Raw genomic sequence first — 27,688 nt, 5'->3', positions numbered from 1 at the left:
CAACACGAACACATCTCACTCGATGACCACGGACACTCGCTGTCAGAACGCTGGCGTGATAAGAGCGGCAGCAGCGGCGAGCGAATTCCCATTCGTGCCGCCTCTCGCTTCAATATGAACTAGGCGTGCGAGAACACAGCGCACACGAAGCCATCAGCTATTTCAGGTCGGCTAGCCTTCGAACCCAGTGCAGATTGCCTTTAAAATAGGACGCGCGCGGCCACTGCAGCTGTAGTAGAAGAGATGCGCACTAACCTGCCCCCTTCCACCCACTCCTACCGCGCCCACATCTCCCCGCTCCCCCCTTGCGCACGGGAGGAGACGGCGCGCAGCCTCTTCGCCTTCCTCCCTTGCGAACGCGAGAAGACACCGCTGCATCCAGCCACCATCGTTCTCAGTTCACCCTCGCAAGCTTTAGGTTGCGCCTACAACATACGGCGTGCGGCTGCAATGTTATCGCACTTGGACGTTATAAGGAACATCACGCCGACGCCGACGACAGAAATTCGCCTAGGGTGTCCATACAATTGCTATCGCAATAAAAAGTGTCAAGCGTATTAGGAGGATTCGAAAATCTTCGCAGAACAACACACACAGGATGGATTCAAGTATTCAGAAAACACACAAAAAAGGTATCAGACCTACTAGAAGGTCTGAAATAAATTAAAGAGATAATGACGGAAATTGCATGCGAATGCGCAGGACTGTCTAATGTAACTTGTGTCATACTTTTAAGGAGACCCCATTGCGAAAATCGTGCACAAAAATTGACCAAAAACAAGACATTTGTATATTTAGCAGGTTATTTAAAGAAATTCCTAATGTGTAGGTTCTTAATTTTACTGCAATATACAGCTCTGGGAAAATACAGTAAAATAATTACAAAAAAGAAATCGATAGCAGTTTTGACAGGAAAATATAGTCAATGTGGTAGATTTTTTCACATTCGGAACTCCCAATGGACTTCTTCTGACCGAAGTTAATGAGCACCTTTACATATTGAAAAGGTGTCTTTATAGGTTCAGGAAGCGAAGAGAGCCAAGTTGTTTTAATAATATCTTGCGTGTTAGTCACTTCGATATGCTTGCTCTAAGACAAATTGTGAGTGAAGAAGAGTCCAACGTACTTATATTAGTAAGGAATTATTGAAGGAATACTTCAAAAGAGGAGTAAAACACCTATAGTAAATGACATAGAGACGGTTTTGTTGAATACGCATTTGCCAGGCGTAGTACCATGTACAAAAGTGTGAGAATACATTGTTAAGAGCAGCAGGGTCTCCGGGAGAGTTAATTTCATTATACAGGCTGTCCCGGCTGTCATGCACCAAGATTTCAAAATACACAAATGCCACGTAGTGAGACAGAACCAAGGTAATGTTTGCTGTCGCTATTCAGAGACCTGGATTGGGAAGAATTGGGGATAAGAGTTAATGGAGAATACCTTAATAACTTGCGATTCGCTGATGATATTGCCTTGCTTAGTAACTCAGGGACCAACTGCAATGCATGCTCACTGACCTGGAGAGGCAAAGCCGAAGGGTGGGTCTAAAAATTAATCTGCAGAAAACTAAAGTAATGTTTAACAGTCTCGGAAGAGAACAGCAGTTTACGATAGGTAGTGAGGCACTGGAAGTGGTAAGGGAATACATCTACTTAGGACAGGTAGTGACTGCGGATCCGGATCATGAGACTGAAATAACCAGAAGAATAAGAATGGGCTGGGGTGCGTTTGGCAGGCATTCTCAGACCATGAACAGCAGGTTGCCATTATCCCTCAAGAGAAAAGTTTATAACAGCTGTGTCTTACCAGTACTCACGTACGGGGCAGAAACCTGGAGGCTTACGAAAAGGATTCTACTTAAATTTAGGACGACGCAACGGGCTATGGAAAGAAGAATGATAGGTGTAACATTAAGGGATAAGAAAAGAGCAGATTGGGTGAGGGGACAAACGCGAGTTAATGATATCTTAGTTGAAATCAAGAAAAAGAAATGGGGGCATGGGCAGGACACGTAATGAGGAGGGAAGATAACCGGTGGTCATTAAGAGTTACGGAATGGATTCCAAGGGAAGGGAAGCGTAGCAGAGGGCGGCAGGAAGTTAGGTGGGCGGATGAAATCAAGAAGTTTGCAGGGACAACATGGCCACAATTAGTACATGACCGGGCTAGTTGGAGAAATATGGAAGAGGCCTTTGCCCTGCAGTGGGCGTAACCAGGCTGATGATGATGATGATGATGATGATACTCGGGTTATTTATTTTTATTTATTTATTTATTCCATACTGCCAGCCTGTTTTAGAGGCCCTAGGCAGGAGTGGGATATACATATAGGCTTTAAAGCCAATAACATGTGAAACACAAGAAAGAAAAAAAAAGAGAAAAAGAAAAAAAAAGGTGGAAACAAGCAAAGCGTCATCTTGGTACAATGCAAAAGAAAGAAACAACAATAAAAAGGAAGGAAGATATCAAAGAATTCTGCAATACAGCACATGTTTACACAATGGCTTATATACATACACACACAAAGAAATTAACGGTGCCCTTAACATGATATGATCTATATCACATAGTGTATGGATTAGGATAGAAATCGTGGGAAACGTTTCGGTTCATAGATTAATGAGTGCGTGCATGAAGGACGATATGGTGGAGCTTTGAAGAACGTTTTCAGGCAGGGCGTTCCAGTCACGGATGGTTCGGGGGAAAAAGGACTGCTTAAATAATGTGGTATGGTGCGAATACTCGTCTAACCTGAATGAATGTGATGAACGCGTTGAGCGCCGGCTACAAGGGGTAATATACAATTTTTTATCTAGTTTTACATGTTCCCGATGAATTAAATATAACATTTTGAGCCTGTCTCGATACCGTCTTGCCTCTAGGGTTTCCAGGTTCGCCTGCTGTAAAAGAGCGCTAACTGATGTATGACGGCGGTAGGAATTAAAAATAAACCTGACTGATTTCCGCTGTATCATTTCAATCATATTTATGCTTGCTTGGGTGTAAGGATCCCAGACAGGAGTAGCGTACTCTAACAATGGTCTGATAAAAGTCTTGTATGCTAATAATTTTATATTACATGTAGATTTAGCCAAGGTCCTCCTCAGGTATCCGAGCTTATTCATGGCTTTCTTTTTAATGTGAGCTACATGACTATTCCACCTAAGGTCCGACGTAATTACTAAACCAAGGTATTTATATTCTGTAACAGAGGATAAGTTATGGCCATTAATGCTGTATACAAAGGGTAACGGCTTCTTTTTGCGTGTGATGATCATTGATACTGTTTTTGTTAGGTTAATGTTCATTTGCCACTCTAAGCACCAAGTCGCTATTGCTGATAAAGATGAATTTAGGATCGTCTGATCTGCCTCGCTGTGAATTTCATGATAAAGTACGCAGTCATCTGCAAACAGTCGAATTTTAACTGGTATATTATGCACTATATCATTGATAAAAACTAGAAAGAACAGAGGGCCCAAGACTGATCCCTGTGGGATTCCAGATTGTACATCGGATAAGTCTGATTTCGCATCTTCAACAACGACTGTCTGTCGCCTGCCCGTAAGATACGCCTCAATCCAGTGAAGTAGTTGCTCGTTTTTGAGAATAGGTTTTAACTTTGATAACAACTTTTGGTGGGAGACACGGTCGAAGGCTTTCTCAAAATCTAAGAATACCATGTCAATTTGGCCTTGGCTGTCTAGTGCTGCCGTGATTTCATGCACTGTTTCTAATAGTTGCGTTACAGTGGATTTCCCACGACGGAAGCCGTGTTGTCGCGGGTCACAGAGGCCATTACTTTCTATGAAGACTGAGATGTGCCTAAATATTATGTGTTCTATCACTTTTGATGAAGTGCAAAGTAGGGAGATAGGACGGTAAGATTGGAGCAATGAACGGTCGCCTGATTTAGGGATGGGAATTATTTTTGCATGTTTCCAGTCACGTGGAATTTCTGCACATGAAAGTGATTTATTATAAATAACGTAAAGATATTTGGCGCACCATTCGGCGTATCTCACCAAAAAAGCATTAGGTATTTCGTCGACGCCTGGCGACTTCTTTATATCAAGATCAACAAGCAAGGACAGTACACCTGCTTCGTTTACGTCGAGATCATCGATGGGTGGAATATCATTTAAAGCAGCTATGTGCGGTGTGTTTCCATCATCCCTCGTGAACACAGAGCAAAAGTACTTGTTAAGTTCATTTGCAATTTTCAGTTTATCTTTCACTATGAAACCATCCACACAAATATCAGACACGTGGGTTTTCTTTGGCGATAAGTACCGAACTTATCCGGGGATGACAGAAGAAAATTTTTTAAAACAACATTTTGATAATAGTCTTTCGCTTTCGAAATCCCAGTTTTTAGCTGTAGACGCAGGTTGGTTAGCTTTTCGGCGTTAGCCTTTGAGGGTCGTACTTTATGTTGCTTTCTTACTTGCTTTAGTTTTCGCCCAAGTCGTACGAGGTCTCTTGTCATCCACGGATTCGTTTCACATACAACTTTCCGCTTTATGGGAACATTCTCATTTTTCTCATTCCGCCTAATTACATAATTAGTTTTAACCAAATAATCAACTTTTCAAATATTATAATTAGATGAAAAGTGTCGATGAGAGAATTGTAGAGCAACATGAATAACTCCCGATACGGCTTTCTGTTGCTCAATATGTGCTGCATAAAGGTGTTTTTCCGATCGTGAAAGAAGCCCGCGAACGCATGCAAAATTGCCGCGCGACTGGCCGCTCGAGGCACTTTGCCTCTATTGGCGGGCTTCTTTCACGCAAGTGCGACTGACATACTCGAGCAACTTCGCTTTCCGTAGCAGCGAAGTCAAACGTAGAATAATAGGTGGGCTCAGCGAGTTTCCTTCCTTCGCTAGTAGTCGAACTGCGGGAGAACGATAGTTCGGCCATACTTGCAGCATTTTTCAGCACGATCAGACGATCACGTTTTAATCTGCGCTGTAAGTAATAAGGAAACCACTCCCAATTAAGTCATCTGACCAGCGCTGGCGACAAGTGGTCGGAACCATGGTTGGAGCAGGTCGCAAACAGAGGCATTTCCTACGCGCGCACGCGCGCCTGCTGCCGAACGAAGTTGTTGCACGTACACAGCTAACGACGACAGCAGGTGCACGGCAACAGCCCCCCCCCCCCCCCATATCAAACTTCCGATATCAAAACTAGAATATAGAGGGTAAAAAGCAAACATCAGGCTCCTACATTCGTCGCTTTCAGCCGGTAAGCTTGCACACTACTAAGATTGCAGCGCAGACAGAATGGATAAATGAGAGGTGTACACACTTACAGTGCCTCCGCAACTTTGACCCTACCCTTCACCGTGGTGGCCGAAATAGCGGTTGTCTGAGCCGTGCTTGCGTCCGCCGTGGCCTTCTTTGTAAACAAGCGGGCAAACGCCGAGCAAAAGGCGCTCAACGGCGAGCTCTGTAACGTGAGCAAACGTGGCGACGACCATGGCTATGGTGCTGTAAAAGGTTTGTACCAAGATATAATGCTTTAGTAATGCCCTGAGTAAACTCAACCGAGTTGGGTTATGGTACAGACACCATGGCGAAAATCATGCTGCAATTACTTAGTACGTTAGATTCCGGGCATAGTCTGTATGATATGTTTATAAATTATATGTTCTAATAGCTTACAAGAATGGAGAGGTTAGGGAGATCTGTCGGAAGTTAACGTCTGCTCGTTGCCGTATTTATATAAGTGGTAGAATTTTAGCATATCGCCACGAAGAATGAACAGATGCCGTTGATAGCTTGTTAACTATAACTGTGAGATAGTGATTGTCCAAAAGGAGTAACGAAGAAGGAAAGCACAAAAATGTCATCAGGACCACTGGTTCTCTAACTATCGAGAACACCATCAAGTAACACAGTGGCATCACTAAGTGCAGATGCTACATAATTTTAATAGGACGAAGTTCGTAGTTTCTCGAGTAAAAACGGACTGAAAATGAGTTCAAAGCAGAAACGATTGTATCAGGGTTATTAGATTGTTAATTAATTAAAAAGTCCTATATTATCACTCCCACTTGGGAAGATGGATTGCGAAACTTTTTGTGATCGCTTTTAAGAAGAAAGCTAATATAAAATCGAAGTAGTTTGCTGATTTCGATTTAGCTCGAAATTCCTCCATCACTTGGTCACAAAGAGCAAATTTAGTAAGATCACCATTGCGCTTTAAGCGCCCTAGTTACACGTTGCGACAAATGTAAAATGTCTCTCGTCATTCCTGCTCTAGCTAGTCTTTTTTTTTTCTTGCTTGTTTTAACAGGGACAAAGCGCTGAACACATCATGAATAATACCTACGAAACACGCAACTTAATAATCAAAATGATTATCAGTATTCAGTCGTACAAAGCGATCGAAAGAGCCACTCAATGACTTGAATCAATAGCTGAAGCATCATCCGCGTGGTTAAAATTGGGAAATGGGGTTTACGATGTACGTTTCCCTTATAAATACAGAAAAAGAAAAACCATAGTTTCACTAGAAAGACGAAGCATTGATAGCGACAGCAAAGTATTAGAGAACTGTAGATTTATCGGTCGTACCGATAAATTACCGTACACATGCGCTTAGTAATTAAACTAACGTGCAATGGTGTCGCGCGCGCACAGGCAAACATGAACAGATCTGGCTCGATCACCGCGACCACACGCTGTAACAAATGCTGGCGTGATGAAGAGCGCCAGTAGCCTGCCTTCCCATATTTCTACATCTAAATGAAATTTCTAAAAAAACAAAAAAAATGTGCCGGCAGCGGAAGCGAACGCTTTGCGCTCGATTCTACGTGCCCCCGAAACCGTCCCTCATGGTTTGTTCCAAGAGAAAAAATATTTCAGTTAAGCGCGCATGATGTGCCGCGTTACATTAGGCTTTGGAAAGTACGCTATATTTCGGCGTCTCCTTCATAGATGTTCTCTCCTCGCTGCATTTTGCCTTTGAGTGAGCGAACGGAGAAAAGCCCGGCAAACGAGCAAGGGCGGGTCCGCACATGCCGAACTGCTTTTCGAAGATCCAGGGCTTTAGCGCACATGAAGTCGCCAGCCATCTAGGCTCGCCGACTCTTTGCACCCGCCGCAGATTACCTCCAAGGTAGGGCGGGCGGCTCACCATGCGCCGCCACGGCTGGCGGAGGAAACGCGCTCTCGGTTACCACTGTGACAATCACACTAGTCGTACGTGCAATGCAATTTATTGTGAGCCTTGAATCGATTACTTGTTCGTTATTAACCGGCAGTGTCGATCTCTACGCAGAACATATAAATTCAAGAAACCCTACCTTTTACACTGCTTAATTACACTACTCAACAGCTAGGCTGTGGAATGTAGTCGAGGTTGCGAAGCAGGTGGCGTTTACCGAACAACTATACAGTTTTTTTGCTCCTCACTGCGAAACTTTCGATATGCTGCGGATGCATTGGCACCTAACCCTTATCGCGACTGTGAAAAACTGCAGTGTCGATAAGCATTAATAACACCAATTCATTTCGCTGCGTATTTTTTGAGGGCCTATATAGTTCTCGAAAATTGTCTGCAGGCACGAGATTGCTATCAAATGGGTATGCTCTGTTTACTAGATGGCCTCAGTTTTGCCTTACATGCTCCCAAAAGTGTTGCTTACAATAATAATTAACGAAATTTAGTTAATTAGGTTCGCTGAAATTAAGCTAAAATATAAATTAATACATAAAGGCCAACGCCACCAATGCTATAACGAGCTTTTACCCAAAAGAAGAACGTAACAAATGAAAAGTTACAGACAACTCAAAAGAAACGTCAAGATGTAGGTTACAGAAGCTTGGCCATTACAAATTGGGAGGCAGGGGGAGGATATGGGAGGAGGGGGGGTGTCTCGGGCTTCCGAACTTCCCCCCGTATTGGGCGCCTATGATACTTGCTCTAGTCATACTCTCCGCTATACTAAAGATTGTCCGCTGTGCTATAAATAATTTAGGTGTGTAACTGAAATGTATAGTAATCACGCTCCTTCACGTGCACCCCAGAGCACCGCAACGTCTCGCTTAATTGTGTTGCCCAAACGTAAGCGTCCCCCCATCATTTGAAAACGTTTTGCTTCTCCCCAGCTCTAACACGCCGCTGCCTTTCTTTTTCTTTCGTTCTTTAACGTGATTAGCATTCTTGGGCTATAAAATGCCCCACAATAATAAAGGAAACACTGGTGCTGCGATCGCTCAGCCATCATGGGGATGATGGTTAGTAGTACATGGATTTGTCTGATATTCCTACTTGTGGCACGAATATCTTGTGGAACTATAGAAACGATTAAACACATGTTTCTGTCCCTGGTGCGACGTCGAGCGTGAAGCCCTCCGGACAGCATTGAACCGGCTGGACTCTTGACCATTATCGGAAACGAAGGTCTATGTCTGCTAAATATAAAAAATATCTGTCACTGACTCATGTCCAGCCTGCAAGAGTGGTTCTTTATATATATATATATATATATATATATATATATATATATATATATATATATATATATATATATATATATATATATAATGATGAGTTTGCGAAGCCGTTTAAAGCCAGAAGGACGAAGTTTGCAAACCAGCTAACTTCTCCCGAAGTTAGCTGGTTTGCAAACTTCGTCCTTCTGGCTTTAAACGGCTTCGCAAACTCATCATTCTCGACTAAGTGCTGCGTTAGACATAAACATTAGTAAAATTGTCTGATGTCAGGATTAAAACACAGGATCTCCAGCACATAAGCCCAATACTGAAACCACTATTACATAGAAGCATGCGGCTACAGGTGACATAGAACACCCAAGCCAGCGCGTTCAGACCACGTGGTTGAGACGCCTTGCACGTTTCGATTGGGCCACCTCGGCAGGCGGAATAGCTCGCGATTATGCGCGCTCACAGAGTCTTATTGCCCCCTGCATTTAGAAAACTATAGATTGCTTTGGGAATTAGGCCAATGAAGGCAAATAAAACGTAATACTTCTTTTGTAAACAAAGCCACGAGAACGTCTGAAGCAACAAACACGATAGAGAGAGAGAGAGAGAGAGAAGACAGGGGGGTTAACTAGACACACGCCCGGTTTGCTACCCTGCACTGGCGAAGGGGCTACAGAGATGAAAAGAGCGAGATCTAGAGAGGAGATAGGAGGGCACAGTTTCGCGCGGATTTGAAGGTTCGTGCCGAGTCTACGCACAGTCGCCAAGACCTGTCGACTTGAGGTTTCGTGGCTTTCTGTGCTGACATGCTAGTGTCAGTCGCAGAAGGGGTCCTCCGACACAGAATACTGGTCTTGTTTCCAACCCGAACGTTGGGCCTCCTTTTTGAGAAGTGTAATGAACTGTTTCCGCGTGATGTTATCAGTCGCGGCGGTCGCTCTGAATGTATTCTTTCTTCGGGCAGGCAAGTAGAGAGGGAGGTGACGAACTGTCGATTGTTATCTCGCTCGCTTGTTCGTCGCAGCGACCACAAAGCTATGGTCACTGTGGTAAGAATGAGACAAAATCAAGACGATAACAACCACGAAGTTACGTGCATGTCTTTATTCAATCAATATAGCAATAATCATTTAAATCAATGCAGTTGTTAATATAGTCATACCAATGCAGCTTCGCTGGTTATCCTTCTTCACAGAGTGGAATGGCACTAAATTTTTGTCCTCGTTTTTACTACGCTCAACTATTATATATATATATATATATATATATATATATATATATATATATATATATATATATATATATATATATATATATATATATACGTTTTTCAATACCCTAAGGTTTTTCTAATTTTCATGTTATGAGTAATAAAATACTACTTTAAAATTGGTAGAAGAACGAAAATGCAAAGGTTCCTTAACCACCTAAAGGCCTATCCTGCTGTAAATCGCAACAAGCTGGGATGGACAGAGAAGAAGGAACAAAGTTCCAAAAATAAGCAAGATTGAAGAATGCAGCGTTTTCGGAAATTTCTTTTTAATGTTGCTTTGTTCACAAATTCCCCAAAATCCGTGAGCTGTTGCTTCTTTACTTTTATTTGCACTGGAAATAAATATATTTGGTACATTATATTTGCATCACCTTAAGTATTGTCGTGAATTTAAGAGAAAGCACATTTCAATTGAATTTTAATTTATTTGCAGCAAACACCAACAACGGCAATGCTGCGGGTGACCAAGAAAAAAAGCTGTTTAGGACAGCTTAAGGGGACCTGGCCACCAGAACACTGAGCAGCACACGGAGGATCGGTGAAGCGTACAATACAAAACGACAACACACAATACAATGCAACACCAGCCTTTCATCTTGCAGGTTCTAGAAATTAGATAGGTGCTTAAAATAGCGAAAAAAAATGAAAGAAATACCAGAGAAAAACAACTTCAAAACAGATGTGAGACCGTAACAGAGCAATAAAGCAGCACAATATCTCAGAATACTTAAAAAAGTTCGACTCACGCTAAACAGAAATGTGTCGCGTGCTATTAGAAATTCACTGCCACTCGGCTCCTATTTAAAGATATGCTTCTCAGTTCGCCTAATGAAGCATTAGTGAAGTCAATGTTTTTGTCATTGTACATGATGTTCAGTATTGTGGGCAATAAGAACTGCAGCCTTTGTTTACCATGGCTTGTGCGGCATTTTAAAACGTTCCATTGTTTCGGTTTCCTAGTATTTGTGGTTACGTTTTCTACTAGTTTGGCTAACTTATTATTACGTCATCATTATTTCCTATTGCCAGATTGTATTGTCGGCAGTTTATAACCGGGCATTGAATGAACAGGAATAAGATTTCGTAAAATTATCGACGTCGCCGGACCACCTTGGATTATTTTTCTCTCGCTTACCGACATAGCTGTCTTTAAAAACAAATAGCAGTTTAGCACTATTCAGTCACGTGCGTGTAATGCGCAAAATTACGCTAAAAATTTATAAAATGTTAAATATACCTGTTTCGACCTCTCGTGGAATTGACCTCCTGCGTAAGACCTCCAGCATTCCCTATAATTTCTCAAAAATGGAAACTTCGTGAATGATGTAGTTCTTTTAGGGAAAAAAAACGTGAAAAAAGACATATAACGTTTTCGAGCGCTTTTAGTCGCATGGAATGGTTCGCTGTAATATATATATATATATATATTAGGGGTTTCTTCAAAGTTGAGCACGCAGGAAAGAGACAACGAACTTTTTGGAAGACTTACTTACTAAACGTTTTCGGCTGTTGGACCAGCAACGCGAGAAGTGACATATGCCGATATCAAAAATCCAATTCAGTGTTCTAATGGTATTGTAATGGTTTCGCACATTTGAAAAAGTCGTTTTCACCAACATATCTAAGTTGTGATTACACAATCAAATATTCGACAGCCAGACCTGCAAGGAGTTTCGGGTTTTTTTTATTTTTTTTTAAGGTGGGAATATACTGCAATATGTTGACTAGCTCAGGAGAAAGATTTAATAGTTCCAGTGCCATCAAAGGGTGTATGACGTCAGGCACGGAATCGTTGTGCGCGGCTGACTATAATACTTTTTTGGGCGCATGAACGCAACCCGAATTTTCATGACGCACAAGGATGGCTCTACAATTCAACGCCGCTCTTCGTGCGATTGTGCCCTCTACAGAACAGCGAGTCTCGTTCCGTCTTGTGCGAGCGACATCATCCATCTCAGCCGAGCTAATGGCATTGAGGAGGCCCTTATGTATGTATGTATGTATGTATGTATGTATGTATGTATGTATGTATGTATGTATGTATGTATGTATGTATGTATGTATGTATGTATGTATGTATGTATGTATGTATGTATGTATGTATGTATGTATGTATGTATGTATGTATGTATGTATGTATGTATGTATGTATGTATGTATGTATGTATGTATGTATGTATGTATGTATGTATGTATGTATGTATGTATGTATGTATGTATGTATGTATGTATGTATGTATGTATGTATGTATGTATGTATGTATGTATGTATGTATGTATGTATGTATGTATGTATGTATGTATGTATGTATGTATGTATGTATGTATGTATTATAATATTGGTACAGTGTCGGCTGAACAGAGAATTTCTGACCATGAAATTGTTTATGTGACATATGTGACATCGAATCTCGCAATTATCTCCCAGAAAAACTATCTCTGAAAACATTTCCCTCGTGCTATATGGTTGAAAGTATATTAAGCTATATTTTAAGTAGTAACTTAGCGCGATAAAAACACGGAAACAAGAAAGGCGGACAAGGACAAGCACTACTCACAACTGTTTAATGGAAGGAAGGATAGTACATATACATCCTCTTGTCACGCATGCGCCTACCAAGCAGAAGAGAAGCAGGCATATGCCTATTAAAGGCGGTCACGCAAGAAGTTAAATTCGGCCTTTAGTAATGTGATAGCAACCTTTTTAAGGTTGCGTGACACCTTGTGCACGTGGGGTATAACCTCTGTCTTACCTTCGGTAGTTTGACCTCTGTTCTCGCCCTTCGTGCTCCAAGCTTTACTTTTTGCAGAAGAGACTGTACTATAGCGTTGACGACCGTTAAAGGGAAACCAGCTGCCAAAAGGCGTCGAACTTGGGACGTGAAACTAGACCGCATCATGGTGCACGCACGATTTCCGCAGAGCCGATTCCAAGCAAAGACTACCTACTGCTCGCTTCACTACCTTAGAATGTGCGGAATCGTACGGCAGCAATTGCTTCATGGCTCGCGGTTGATAGGCCCAGCAGATGTGGCTAGCTTCAAAGAGTTTTAAATCTAGTAACTGCAGGCCTGTGTCGCCAGGAAGTTCATGGCAGTTCATGTATCTGCTTCTCTTCTGCTTGGTAGGCGCATGCGTGACAAGAGGATGTATATGTACTATCCTTCCTTCCATTAAACAGTTGTGAGTAGCGCTTGTCCTTGTCCGCCTTTCTTGTTTCCCTGTTTTTATCGCGCTAAGTTACTACTTCAAATATGGACGACGAACTAGCCCAACAGTCAACTCTTCTTTATTAGGCTACCTGGACCTGAAACTTAGTAGCTTTCAGGGTGTTTCCGCCTCTGAATTGTGGGAGAAACTCAAAGAATTATGCCGGTATTGTGTGAATAAAGTTATACAAACAAAATAAAGCGGACATCTAAACCCAATCCTTGGATTACGAGACAAGTGAGAAGGTTGAAATGCTCAGGTGTTTGTAATAAAATCGTCAATATGCTGCAGTCCACGCAGCTCACTCTAAAAAGCGCTGCTTCGGCTACACGTTGCCAAATTTCATGCGCAATTACCCATAGACGTTCTGGTCATCCTTATGCGAAAAGAAAAAGACAATTCGCCACATACTGCACCATGGCTCAGCAATTAAGATAAACGTGACATAGGTGAGCATTTTAACATACACTTTTTTAAACCATCAGCTCTTTTAAGTCAGAGTAGAACGCCGCATCATGAAGACAACACAATCTGGCGTGTTCTCTACGTTATTTAACCTTAAAACTACGGTGCCACGATGTCCTCCTCGCCCGCCGCTCCGTACAGGCTGGCCAGAACCGCGTCGTCTGCTACGGCGCGCGTCATGTTCAATCTCACTCGGTAGTACCATGCGCGTAGACCGGTGACGCGAGGCGGTCGTTCTGTTTATACAGACCTTCGTGCAAGAAATAACGGCCTCAAAGCGTTTCCAGAAGATATATTGCGCGACGTATTGTCATTAATGTTATCTTCTTAACTCTCTCTCTCTCTCTCTCCGTTTTCCCCCTGTAACTCGGAACAGTTTAAATAATTTTGTGCCTCGAGCCCTCATTTGCTCGATGCATCGAAAATTGCCTTGCCTCGAAACTTGTTTCTCAGACTTTTTTTTTTTTTGCAATTCATTGCAATAAAGTTTGCAATAATTGGTTAAAACTGATTATGGAGTATCTTGGAGCTTTCCTTTTTTTTTTTTTTAATTCGATCGGTCGACAACTGCAGCGAGGCATATGCACAATAGATTTAGCAAAACGTGTCAAAGTACCTTGGATCACTTCGCACATGTTGAAACTTACAGGTAGTAAGAATGGCCAGGGCAACCGCCACCACGGCATACGATTAATTTCGAAAATTATGCGTGCATAGAAAAGCTAAACTAAATACCTGCACTGCATTCGAAACGGTGTTCGACAGCATCGGGTTATAAGCGTGGGTTTCGCGAAGTTTATTTGTATATATAGTGGTATGCTCTCAAGCATGGACAGATCGACCTATACTTGACAATAGTCTCAGTCTCGAGTAATACTGGCTGTGACTGCGGTTGGAGATCGCCAGCAATTGCCTTCGCGTTCATATTTCTCACTGGACCTGTTATTGTGACTACAGAAGCGCTAGAATACAGTAACCTCACACGCGCTAAATCAAACAAATGACGCGCGAAACAAGCGCGTACTATCTCGACCGGGTGAGGTGGGTTTTCACCGCAATAATCAGGAAACGACGACGAAAGCGGGCATCGTGATGATGAAAAAAAAAGTAGAAAATAATGTATTGACTTCATTGGCACACGGATGTGACTCTCATCCGAGTCTCGAGCGGTTCACATTCACACGGGGGCCAGGAAGGCCTTAAAAAACCCATCGCGGTCTTGTGGTCGTCGATGTCTTCTTGGAAAACTCGGGGAACCTGTGGAAGTATCAGTGCCTTCGTCAGATTCTGCAGTCGACGAGCTCCTAGCCCTTCAGGTCTTCTTCTCTTCGTCGTCCCCTTTGTGTCTGCTCTGGGCATAAAGGGGTTACGCTTTCGCGGGGAAGGGGGCAACTATGTCGACATGGGAACGACCGCTTGAACGTTTCTCACACTTGACCGGTCGATCATAACAGTATACAGAGACGCATAAGCGCGAACTCCGAACTGATCTGAGGAAGCAAATGTCGCAGCGAGCTACGCAATGTGGGGGCGATAAAGGTAATGTTGAGGCAAAGTTACGAACGTGGGGATGAATTAGCTGCGTTGTAAGAAATTGCGTTAGTTTCTGCAATTTTTGCTAGCTTGCCTGCACCCGCTTCGGAAAAAAAAATTATGGGGTTTTATGCACCAAAACAACGATTTTATTGTGAGACACGCCGCAGTGATGGACTCCGGAATAATTTGTACTAAAAGCCCTTAAACTTCGTAACTTCGTAAAGTAGCGACTCTCCTCCTCCACCTACACTCCTCCTTGTTTCTTTTCTCTTTCACACTCCCTCCTGAAAAATTGAGGGGCTTTACTCCCTCCTCAACCGTGGCGCCACCTACACCGCTCGAGCGTAGCAACGGCGCCAACATGCGCTCCTCGCCACTCGGTAGACTCTTCTCGAGCGAAAATGACGCTGAAGCACGGCGCGAGGGCCCACGTGATGCTATTAGGCCAATAGCGACGCGGCGTCGGCCTCGGCCACAGCACGCGAGGCGGCGGCGGCATTCATCAAAGCGTGACGCTACTTTACGAAGTTTAAGGGGCTTTAATTTCGACCACCTGGGGTTCTTTAACGTGCACTTAAACCTAAGGACACGGGTGTTTTCGCATTTCGCCCCATCGAAATGCGGCCGCCGTGGTCGGGATTCGACCCCGCAAGCTCGTGCTTGGCAGCCCAACACCGCACCCACTTCGGGGCTCTATAATACGTATAAAAGCATCGCGAGAGGATTACTAGGATTGATTCGCAAGGCAAAAAGCTACAGCGAATCGATCATATATATACCTTCATGTGGTATCTTTGACATGTGATAGAGACATGTTTCCACTGTAGCAATAGCGTGTGTCGCTACATTGCTTCGCTGCTAAGAATCCCAACGAATGCCCTGCTAAATTTTTTTTTCACTTTTAAATTAAGTATTACTCATTCAATATGACCTTCCTGATTTTAACAGGCAATTCTACGCTATTCAATGCTATTCCCATAGATATTAGGAAATTTATGCTCCATATTAATTTGGAATAATCCCTCCATTTCTTGGACAACCCCCCCATCGTGGGTAGGAGCCACACGTGTCACAGGCTACAACAACAACTAAGCGCATTACCATTCAAAGTCAGCGCGAGATGGGTTCTCCAATCCCTAAGCGGCGAGACAGAACTCTACAAGGCGTATTAGTCGGCGAAAAAGGCTTCGCATTATTGTCTCCTCTCGGAGACATCAGCAATGAAATAGTGAGCTTCACGGCCTTCCACTTGGTCATTTTAATCATTCTTACTGTGCTTTAAATTGTGCCCATGAGGAACAATATACGCCATGTTCCAACCATCAGAGCATCGAGGTTTGTCGTCGGCATGAGCTCAAGATCCGGTAGCCCTACTGTCGCAACAGCTGACTTCGCAGAGTGCAATATTTTGGGCTGCATATGGTACAGACGACAGTACAATGTCATGTGACCCTATGCTGCGCCAGTGCAGATAGCCATGATCATTCAGTAGGTTTGCCCTGAACAGCTCCAGCTCTTGTGTGCCACACAGCGACGATGTGCATCTTCAGCAACAAACTCTCCTCAACAAAAAATATCTGTGCAGTGGGTTTGTTAACCAAAACGACATGGTGCGAACATTCTATTAAAGAGGAGACTTGTGCTTGGCACTGCTCAGAGGCACTGCTTGGTCACGAAGTCGAAAGTAATTCACCAATAGCTGTTTTGTTTATGTGTAATATACAACGAAAAAAGGAAGACGAGGATTCTGAAAGTTGAAACGACTTAGTAGCCTTTTGAACGAAACTGTAGGCTCCATGCATGCAGAGGAATAATATCAGGCTCAGATGTTCATAACAGAATTGTCTAGTGACTAAGCAGGTTTATTTACTTTATACGTGTTGCAAGGTCCTTTTAATCCTGCCAGAAGCTCATGCTTCAATTAAGACAGACCCGATGGAATCAATCTTGTACATATATTGGTAATTCACAGCACAAGTCATGAACACCAGTAAATCACAAATGCAAAGAGCAGGTGAAAATCACAGACGTTTTATTCATGAAAGCCTAACTATGAGTGCATGGATACATTCCAATGTCTGCTCTTAAGTACTATTAGTTCTTTGGTCATTTGGAACTAGAAGTAGCAACTAATAAATATGTCCTCTTTCTTTGCAAGTGTACAGTTATTGCAAAACACTTCTAGGATGCCAAAAGAAGAAAAGTCCAAACAATGTATCAACATGAATTTTTGTCACCAAAGTTGTGGAAGGACTATCAGAGGAGATGGATACAAGGGTGGAAAGCTTAATGTTTTGTAGTTATTAGGAGCTTGGAATGTAAAAAAATCATGATTAGGAAAAACAACATGCACATAAAATGGTAGAGACAAAGTTTTATGCGTTAACCTAAGTTTTTTAGTATAAAAGCGAAGGAGAGACAGCACCATTTTAGCTCTGAGAGACCTGTGCAAAATTGAAAATGCTTCATTAAAAGGTGGTCAGCCACTCTGCACATGCCCTCAATTTTTGCTCTATGCACTTACTACACTAACTTATCACCACAGCAGAAAGCTTCAAAGTCATGCAATTTCTGTTTGGACTAGAGTCTGCATTTTTGACTTCAGAATTATCACATGATATGATGTCAAAAGTAGAGTGAAGACAAAAAGGTCTATTTTTTTTTAAGGTTTCACCTGAAAGAGTTTTTTAGAAAAAAATTTGGAATAAATATTTATATATAAGTCATTTCTACGTGTCACAAAGAAGAACAATTTTATAGACAGCAACAAGAATGCTACAAGCATGGATGCTCCAGCCTGTAAGATGTGTGAAAATGATAATCCTTCCAAATTTGCATACGACTGCCCCACGGGCATGCTCTGGATTTGCATGCAGCAAAGGTGGAAGTAACAAGTCAATTTGTTAATGCATGTGACACATAATGCATTCATCACAGTAGCACTGGTTGAGCTGAATGACAATCTTGCCAAAGATTGAAGCCCGTGAAAACCTAGGATTGAGTAAATTAAAAGAACAAAAGAATGCTGCAAACAAAGTTTAGACAAAAAAAAAGTTGTACATAATTTCAAAGAGACAACAAAAACTAAATTGATCACCATTTTAGGCAAATGCAACATGTCAGCTTAGAAACCAAAAAAAAAAAATCGGAAAAGGAAGTTTTACACATTCAGTAGTATGCCAGTTCATTTTCCAGTGCCAACACGTGTGCACAGACGAAAAGTAAACAAAACAAAAAGTTCCACGTTTGATGCAGAAATACTACTCTTCATTCAAGCCTGCACCCAAGTGCTATGTTGTTAGCATTTAAATCTTGAGTCAGCAAATAAATGCACAGTATCCAGAAGAGAGAAACCTGGCGGTAATGGGGGGAAAAAAAGCATATGCCTGGAGACAATGACATCGGTCAGCAACACCAACTGAACTTTTTACAAAATCTACGAGGACTGGTCCTTGAGAAAGAGAAGCAGCGGTTGGGAGACTTCTTTCCAGAGCCTTCGAGTCTTGGAGACATGACAAGTAGAGAGCGAGTGGTATGGAAAAAAGTGCTCTGGTCTTGCATGCTGCCTCTTCAACGTACTGACAGCACAGGAGGGCAACCGTAGAAGTGTGGAGAAATGTAGCTTCTGTGCCCTCGGCTACAATGATTCTATTGCTTGAAAAAAAAAAGTAACTCTTTCTGTTACCCCTAAGGCTTTCTAAGCTAGACTCCTATACATGCTTTCGATCTGGGGCAGGAAGTATTTCCGGCACTCGGGCCGCTTAGTCTTCAGAGTGGGTGTCAGAAGGCCATTGTCGACACTCAGTAAGTCACTGTGCACATAGATGTCCTTCAGCTGTGCATGAAAAAAAAAAAAAGGAACACATTATTCCTCATTCTCTGACAACAGTTTACGCATGCAACTCAATACATAAAAGGGAGGCTTTGGTATCAGCAAAATGAGACATTTGTTATTGCTTGCAAAAGCTGAATGGTAAAACTCAGTACTTCCCAGATTTAATGTAAAATTCAAGTAAAGACTGCAAGGATATTTTATGCACTGCTTCTTCCAGCAGAAATTTGTAATTAGTAGACAAAAAATATGATCTTGTTACTATCAGCTTAAAAGCAGCGTTATGCAACATTTGAAACAAATATGAATCGATCACTTGTTCACAGGAAATGCCCCAACATAATCTACTTGAGATAACAGTGCTTTATACTGAGAGCAGGCAACATCATGGTTGTGGCAAACATTTCAGCATTTCTAGATACTTTCTATACATTGTGCTTATAATGTGTGCTTTTTTTGTTTTAATTGGGCCAAAAATTGCCTGCACAGTGTGACTGAACATGAAACCAAAGCAACCTTTGAAATGTTTGTATGCTTTACCGCATAAAACAGCTGTGTTGCGATGACACTGAATTATAAAAAAATCGCGGCAAAGCTGTTTTTATGAAACCGCCCACTAATGTGCAACACATATTCGACCATTGCATATTTTTTTCACTAAAATATCAGGTGGGCATTTGATATCGACTTTGTTTATGAGATTTAATGTTGTTTCTACAATAATTTTCTGCTTTGGACCCAAAAAAATCAGGTGAGAGTTTGATTCGGGGGTGTGTTAGATTAGGTCAAACACTGACAAATGAATCTGTAGTATGTTTTGGTGCTTTTTCCGCATGTTGTTTAATTTGACCCGTCAGATAATTCGATCAATTTTGTCAGCCCTGTCAGAGTCAAACTGAACAAATTTGACGTCATACAGAAAGAAAAGGCAACATGTGCACAAACCGGCTATTAATATCTCTGCTTCAAAAAGAACTGTCTTATAATTGCAATAGGTAAAGTTGTTTCAATGTTCTTGCTTTCTCACATTGGTCAGTGAACAGTGTTATTAATGTTAAAGTTAGGTGCTTTTGCCATGTACTAGTGTGTGCAGTTATCTTGCAGGTATAACTATGCCTGTGTCAATGCAAACAAACCCTTAGTTGCGAGTCCGTGCATGTTTCATCTTCCTCTCTCTCTCTTCTGTATTCTCTTTTTACTGTTTCTTACAAGATAACTAAAGATGCTTTCAAAGTACATTTTTGTGCAAAGAAACATGGTCATAGAGAAAATTGGCCTTGATGTGATAAGTCATATCAGGTCAAGATCCCTTGGCTCTCATTAAGAAATTTTATGTGTGCTTGTCCATGTACACACAGTTTATTAAAAAAAAACACAAGACATCTTTTTTGGGCAGTCATATTTCTGAAATGCAAGCTTACTGGCCTTTGTTTCTTTGTTATATGCATGAAAATATGTATCTTGCACACAAGTGTAACTGGCCAGCTAGTGCAGTCAGCGAATGTTTGTTCGAAGCCGCAAAGGAAGCAGAGGAGGAAGGCACCTGGAGGTGAAGGCAATCGCGCGCCGAGGAGAGTATGACGGAGCACGCTGAGCGCACAGCAAATCAACACTACCTAAAGGAAAGGCTAGGTGACGCTGAGCAAAGAGGCAAAGGAAAAACGAGGCGAAGCATCATGGAGGAGGAAGGCAGGCGGAGGAGCGCTGGGGTTGACCTCCACTGGCAGTTGCTACAGGTTTTGTTTGCGATACAGACGTACCGGGTTAGTCATGTGATATCATCATCCTGGCACACTGTATGCTGTGTGTGCAAGTGAAGCATGCGACGGTGAGCAGACGATGGCAGCTCAATCTCGCGTGCGCAAGCGCAAGGAAAGAAAGCGAGGGAAAGCACGCCGTTTTCCCTCGGGAGAGGGGTTGTACTCCAGTGGCTGCTGCATATGGCACGGCCGTGCGAGCCCTGTGCCTTGAATAAGATTTGCAATGCGGACAGTGTAGGCATCTAGGCACACCAAGAGAGAATGGCTTCATGTGTGCCAAAGCACACATTTGCTTGAGCATCACCCGCATTCACAAAGTGAAATGTCACTAACTTTTGTCAATCACTAAGATACATTTCAAATTCTAAATTTACCACGTACGATTCTCTACTGTGCGACAGCGACGTACAGTAGTGCTACTTGATTGGTTTTACTTGAGGTACAGGAGCGCGTACATAGAGACCCACGCTGGAGCCACACCCAACTCGCACTGCCCTCACTGGGACACGCACAGTAACTCAACATCACTGCGCCGAAGCATACACCACACCAAACGATGGTGCCACCTGGCAAGACGCAAGGTTGTGCTTTGAAGCACTGCAATAGGCGAAACTCGAGACACCAGCTTCTCTCTTTTTTCCTCTTCACCAAGTTCGCCTACAAAAGCAATATTTTTTTGCCTAAAACAAATTTTTGAAAATGAATTCAGCATTTCTTGTGGTTCAGTTTTAAACAAAAATGCTTAACTCTAGCTATACAAAACACACTTCTATCATCTGAGCAACAACTGAACCTACCAGCTCAAAAGACTTCAGCCCAGACAATTTTCCAAGGCGACAGAGGTCATCCAGAATGGACTTCTTGACAATCTGTTGGCATATGTGGGCAGAATGAAAGTGAAAATTAACAATATTGCTCATTACTGGTCACCAGTGCTAGGTAGCAACATTTCAAAAATCACAATATTGTGGTACAAATTTATTTGCACTAGGAAAATATCAGTGATCAACCACTCAATAAAAAAATTTCTAAGTACTACTTCAGAACTGCCACACTGCACTGATCCTATTCTCAGATTAACAAAGCTCACATCAGCTAATTTCAACATTCACACCAGACTATATATCTATACAAAAATTTCGGTCATGAATAACACCAGTGCATTTAATTAAGAAAAAAGCATACATCTTGATCACTGCAGCCCTTACATCTTCATACTTAGCACAGTGTGCAAGAAAGTATTGTGACACATCTACCACTTACATTATTCCTGCAGAGTTCATGAAAGGTGCCCGATATGGAGTTTTCTGCTGCCCATTGCATCAGATACTCTTGATCAGGAATCACTACTGCAACAAGGCAGGACTGCAACAGATCAAAATTTCGGAATAAGACTACAAATTTTGATGTCAGAATCAATACTTTAGAAACATATTCCAAACACATGCTGCACATATTAAATTTAAGCCAGAACATGTGGAGCTTTGTTCAAAGTTTCTTAAAATATTACATGGCTGTTTTCAGTTACATTTGCAGCGCCATCTAATGGAATTCCCCTTTCTATCACAACATCAAGATTTGTGCCCTCTTGGCTTTTAGTTTGGTTTGTTTCTAATGTACCCCATATCCTGGTTTAAACGCTATATGCCATACATGAAATGTATCATTTAAGGGCCTTATGAGTGCCCAGGGTTTTCCATGCCCAGGTTAAATTAGGGCATTCATAAATGCCCAGGTTTAGACATAGCAGCTCGTTTACAGTTCGGTTGCATGGAGAATTGGCTTTCTCTTAACTTTGAGTACTGAAAAATCTTATCAGATGTTAGCATTCTCACAGTCATGCAGGAATGCTTCAGGTACAATGAGCATTTTCTCGTTTGCACACTCGGTGTTTGTGAAACATAAGAAAACATATATAACAGGGAAATTTTCAGTACTGGCACAGTTACAAAGCAACCTGGGATCAGGTTGGATGTATGAAGGCTGTGCACTCACATAAGCTTTATTTACATGAATGTTACATGAGCAGTTTGTGTTCAGCCTGACGAAACCTTGTTTAGATGTGTCTAGCCAAGGGGGTTGGGCAAGACAACAGACCTCTTGCTTGCAGCTTGGCAAAACTTCAATGCTCGCTGGGCCCAACCTACTAGAGTTCAACCCCCCAATGACTGAACACCATTACAGACCCAAAGAATATTAAAACAACCTGTTCACATTATTTCTGGTCATAAAGAGTATATTGGTACAAAGAAAACAGGGACATCTATGTCATCATCAACATCATCAGCCTATTTTATGTCCACTGCAGGACGGACGCCTCTAGCTGCGATCTCCAATTATCCCTGTCCTGCGCCAACAGATTCCAACTAGCACCCACAAATTTCCTAATTTCATCGCCCCACCTAGTCTTCTGCCATCCTCGACTGCGCTTTCCTTCTCTTGGCACCTATCCTGTAACCCTAATGGTGCGCCAGTTATCACGGCTATACACGTTTGCTCTCCGATTCAAACTGCTCTCTTTCCGTCTCTTAATGTGATGCCTAGCATTCTTTGTTACATTGCTCTTTGCATGGTCCTCGACTTGTTCTCGACCTTCTTTGCCCGAATCCACGTTTCTATCCCACATGTCAGCACCGGTAAAATGCACCGATTGTACACCTTCCTTTTCAAAGATAATGGTAAGCTTCCAGTCAGGAGCTGACGATGACTGCCTTATGCACTCCAACCCATTTTTATTCTTCTGTGAATTTCCTTCTCATGATCAGGGTTCCCTGTGTATAACTGACCTAGGTAAACATACTCTTTCAGACTCTAGAGGCTGACTGGTGATCCTGAATCTTGTTCCCTTGCCAGGTTATTCATCATTATCTTTGTCTTCTACGTGTTAATCTTCCCAACCACACTCTTACACTCTCTCTGCTAAGGTCCTCAATCATTTGCTGCAACTCGTCTCCAGTGTTGCTGAACAGGCAAATGTCATCTGCAAACCGAAGGTTGCCGAGATATTTGCCGTTGATCCTTATTCCTAAGCCTTCCCAGTTTAATAGCTTGAATACTTCTTCCAAGCACGAAGTGAATAGCATTGGAGAGATTGGGACGCCTTGTCCTGACCCCTTTTTTTATAGGTATCTTTCTACTTTTCTTGTGTAGAATTAAGGTAGCTGTGGAATCTCTGTAGATATTTTCCAAGGTATATACGTAAGCAGTCTGCACTCCTTGATTACGTAATACTTGTACGACTGCTGGTATCTCTACTCTATCAAATGCCTTTGCGTAATCTATGAAAGCCATATAGAGAGGCTCATGGTATTCTGCGGATTTCTCGATTACCTGAATAATGACATGAATGTGATCCATCGTAGAGTATCCCTTCCTGAAGCCAGCCTGTTCCCTTGGTTGACTAAAGTCCAGTGTTGCCTTTATTCTTTTGGAAATTATCTTGGTGAATATTTTAAATAATACTGGGAGTAAGCTAATGGGCATATAATTTTTCAATTCTTACACGTCTCCCTTTTTGTGAATTAGTATAATATTTGCATTCTTCCAGTTCTTTGGGACCCTTGAAGTCGATGGACACTTCGTTAGAGAGCAGCCAGTTTTTCAAGCATTATGTCTCCTCCATCTTTGATTAAATCTACTGTTATTCCATCTTCTCCTGTCACTTTTCCCTGTTTCATGTCTTGCAAGGCCCTTCTAACCTTATCGCTAGTTATAGGAGGAGTCTCTGCAACCTGTCATTACTGCTTCGAATGGAGGTACCGTGGCTCCTCTGGGTACTGTACAGGTTAGTACAGAATTATTCTGCTGCTTTCACTATACCTTCGAGATTGCTGATGATAATACTCTGCTTATCGTTCAGTGCATACATCTTAGTTTGTCTTATGCCAAGTTACCTTCTCACTGATTTCATGCTGTGTCCATTTTTTACGGCTTCTTCAGTCTTCCTGACGTTATAATTTCTAATATCCCTTATTTTCTCCTTGTTGATCAGTCACCATTTCGAAGTTCAAGAGAGGATGCCCTAAATGTACACTGGTACACGTGTACAGTCTGCCTAGCGAATGCAGGGCCGATTTCTCAGCAAACTTGAACCACGTATCCACCCTGCTTTCGCAGCGAGACTGACTGATTCTTCTTGGCAACTTTAATGCATGGCACACCGATGGGGGTACAAGCAACATATGACCAAGGGAATCAATCTGCTCCGCACCACCCAGGCCCACGAGTTACTGCTGCTCACACACTCGGGAGTTCCTGCAACGATGGGCAACAGCGATGCTCAGGACACTATGTCGGATCTCACCTTTATCAACAATGATAACGGTCTTACCTGGAGAAACCGCAAGAAAAACTTAGGCAGTGACCACACATACTACGCATGACAGTGAACAAGGCAAAGGTCCGCCTACATTTAGGGATGGTCAGGCTAATGGACAGAAATAAAAGATCACTAACGCTAGCACACGGCCCCCTCGACACCTCCTATGGCAAAAGGATGGAGCAACTTCCTAAGGGAACTCTATACTGCCACCACTAACACACCCCACTGGACACATTGGCTATAGACAACCATCTAGCACATCGCTGGGACGCTCACAGAAGTCTCACCAAGCAGTGGAAAAGACAGCACCACAACCATACGCTAAGGTGATTAATCGACGGAGTGGAGGAAGAACCAAACACCTATGCTTGAACATTCAATAACAACAACTGGCACAGCTTCTGCAACTCCCTTAGAGGCACACTGAGCACCAAGAAGACAAGGGCAACACTGCGATGCATGCTGGATCCGACCAGAATGTGCACCAAGACAGCTAATGTCATGCGGCATCTCATAGAAGACTACCAAGAGGCTGAGCTGCTGTGCCAACCCAAGACCATCTACACCGGTGAGGCACAAACACCCACAACAGCACCGAAAGAGTACCATGGGAAAGCCAACGAAGCCATCGGGTGCAGAGAAAGAATCTTCCATTACATTCAAAACTTTTGCGTGACTGCACCATGACAACTGCGCTCGGAGCTTCAAGGCCACTCCCATACGAATTGCTGGGCCGCGACACGTCTCAGGGTGCAATATTGTCCCCACTCCAGTTCAACACTGGAATATGCAAACTCACCCTACAGTTGCAGGAGGGCTTGGCGCAGCAATCTATGCAAATGAGATTCCACTTTGGGCTACCAAAGGCTCATACAGGAACTTACAGAACACAGTTCAGTGAGCCCTAGACACGGTCGCATCAGTCAAGCCGGCATGAAATGCACTCCGAGCAAATCACAATACATGTACATACATATTCGACCACCAAGGAGCAGAGCCAACAGAGCTCCGCCACTACAAATACTTCTCGAATGAGAACCTATCCGAAGAGTCCAGCACCTGCGAGTGCATGGAATGTATATACAGGAAACGGGCAGTGCCGGCATCGCTCTGTCCAAACTCAAGAGCACGGTGCACAGTGTTACTGGCCTTATTAACAGAATTGCATGTAGCAGAGAGAAAATGATGGAGATGGACACTATGAAACTAGTGTAGGCCTTCTTCATAAGCAGAATCACCTACGCTCTCCCTTTCCAAGCCGCCCGACAAACCGAAATCGACCAAGCAAGTTGACTAATCCGGATTGACTGCAAGGTGGCACTCGGCCTGCCCGAACACATGAGCATAGATCACCAGAGAGAGATGGGCACAATGAATACATATAAAGAACTCGCTCAATCACAATCGTGACCCAGCGGTAAAGACAACACAACACCTCAGGGGCGCTCCATGCTAACACGACTACGCTACCCCGTAACGCCACAGTTCTGTGGAGATGAGACCACACTTATGGTGCGCTCACACTGAGGCATTCGGCACCTGGAGCGGTGCGGAACCCAGTTTGGCGGCGGAGAGATCTGCCGGAATAGCCCCGTCTGCGCCGATCGCTCCCGGACCGATTTTTGCGGCAGCTGCCGCCGGATTCCCCCACCGCGGACCAATCGAAGTGCAACTCAGCGTTTCAAAAGATGGCGGCCAAGCCCGATGCACTTGTCATATCGCCGCCTTCGAACGCGTCACAACATCGGAAATGCTCATCGAATTGGTGCGTAACCACACTGTCGTTTCGACAAGTACCACGCGAAGCACAAGGACTAAGCGACCTGACAAGGTGGCGTGATCAAGCTTCACGCACTCTTCCAAAGCAGGACGAACCCACCAACGTCGGTGGCATTGTTGCTACGGCGAATGCTTCTGCGCGTCACTCATCGCCAGAAAGGTGCTTGCCAGCAGGACTAGCTATGCTGCCTCTTCTTGCTCAGGGTTTATTGTCATTCTAAGCAGTGATGAAGCGGCCAAAATAAAAACATGCGAACTCTACGCGAGCGGAGATAACTGCGCAGTTTCGGTAGGGTGTACTAGAAAGGGGGGGGGGGGGGGGGGGTGAGTCCACGGCGGACTCTCTGCTGAGTATTTTTTTATTGAAAAATTAGTGGCGCCACTGTCGCCTTCACCTGAATGAGCGGCTCTGCAAGCCGGTCGGGCGCTTGTCGCGTCGGAGACCCTACCGCAGCTGCATGGAGCTTTGACAGGAGTTTCACTCTGCTGCATCTAGTTCCGATACTCAGTGGCAGAAATAGTGATTTTCTTCCCCGCCGACTTGCAGTCAATAAAATGGAGAAAGAGCGACGAAAACAATGCTAACGACACGAAAACAATGGTGCATCGAGCAGACGACGGCCACTCAGCCCATGAGCTCACCTCAGCCAATGGGCGCTGCCGAAACAGGAGGAGCTTCAGGAGAAGGTGACGGCAGCGACGCCGCTATTTCAGCAGTTTTCGCAACACCTTTGGCGCTTGCCAAACCGTCCCCTGGACCCACTCCCCCCTTCCATTACCCTCTAGTTTCGTGTTGCAGGAACATCCGGGATATCTCGCGCTTGCTTGGAAGTGAACGTCCTACACAGCAGATGGCTCTGTATCGCGTTCCGGCGGTGGACAAGCAGTGTGCACGACGCGAATTTCGGTGACAGGAGAATTTCGTTCACTGTAGAAGCCGGATTCCCCAGTGTGAACGTGCCTTTATGCCACCTGATCTATGAGCAAGAATCCATGCAGACCCCATCCGATGTCACATTAACCTTCACTACCACGGCAAACGGCGACA

At 43.3% G+C, this 27,688-nt stretch overlaps 1 protein-coding gene across 8 annotated transcripts in view; it reads right to left on the bottom strand.

Annotated features, from left to right (window-relative positions):
• Nucleotides 1–16,958: 16,958 nt before the first annotated feature.
• LOC142578644 (long-chain-fatty-acid--CoA ligase 1) overlaps nt 16,959–27,688 on the bottom strand; it is a 211,511-nt gene continuing 200,781 nt past the window's right edge. For all 8 annotated transcript variants that reach the window (XM_075688087.1, XM_075688104.1, XM_075688080.1 and 5 more), the window contains 3 exons: nt 21,804–21,905; nt 21,338–21,409; nt 16,959–18,783 (listed from right to left, as the gene is read on the bottom strand). In XM_075688087.1, coding sequence (XP_075544202.1) covers nt 18,646–18,783; nt 21,338–21,409; nt 21,804–21,905 — 312 coding nt within the window. In that variant the 3' untranslated portion in view covers nt 16,959–18,645. The remainder of the gene's footprint in view (nt 18,784–21,337; nt 21,410–21,803; nt 21,906–27,688) is intronic.

Source organism: Dermacentor variabilis, chromosome 1 (assembly GCF_050947875.1).
Source record: "Dermacentor variabilis isolate Ectoservices chromosome 1, ASM5094787v1, whole genome shotgun sequence".
NCBI lineage: Eukaryota > Metazoa > Arthropoda > Arachnida > Ixodida > Ixodidae > Dermacentor > Dermacentor variabilis.
Note: the sequence above shows the minus strand (reverse complement) of the source record. Positions and strands in the feature narration are given on the sequence as shown.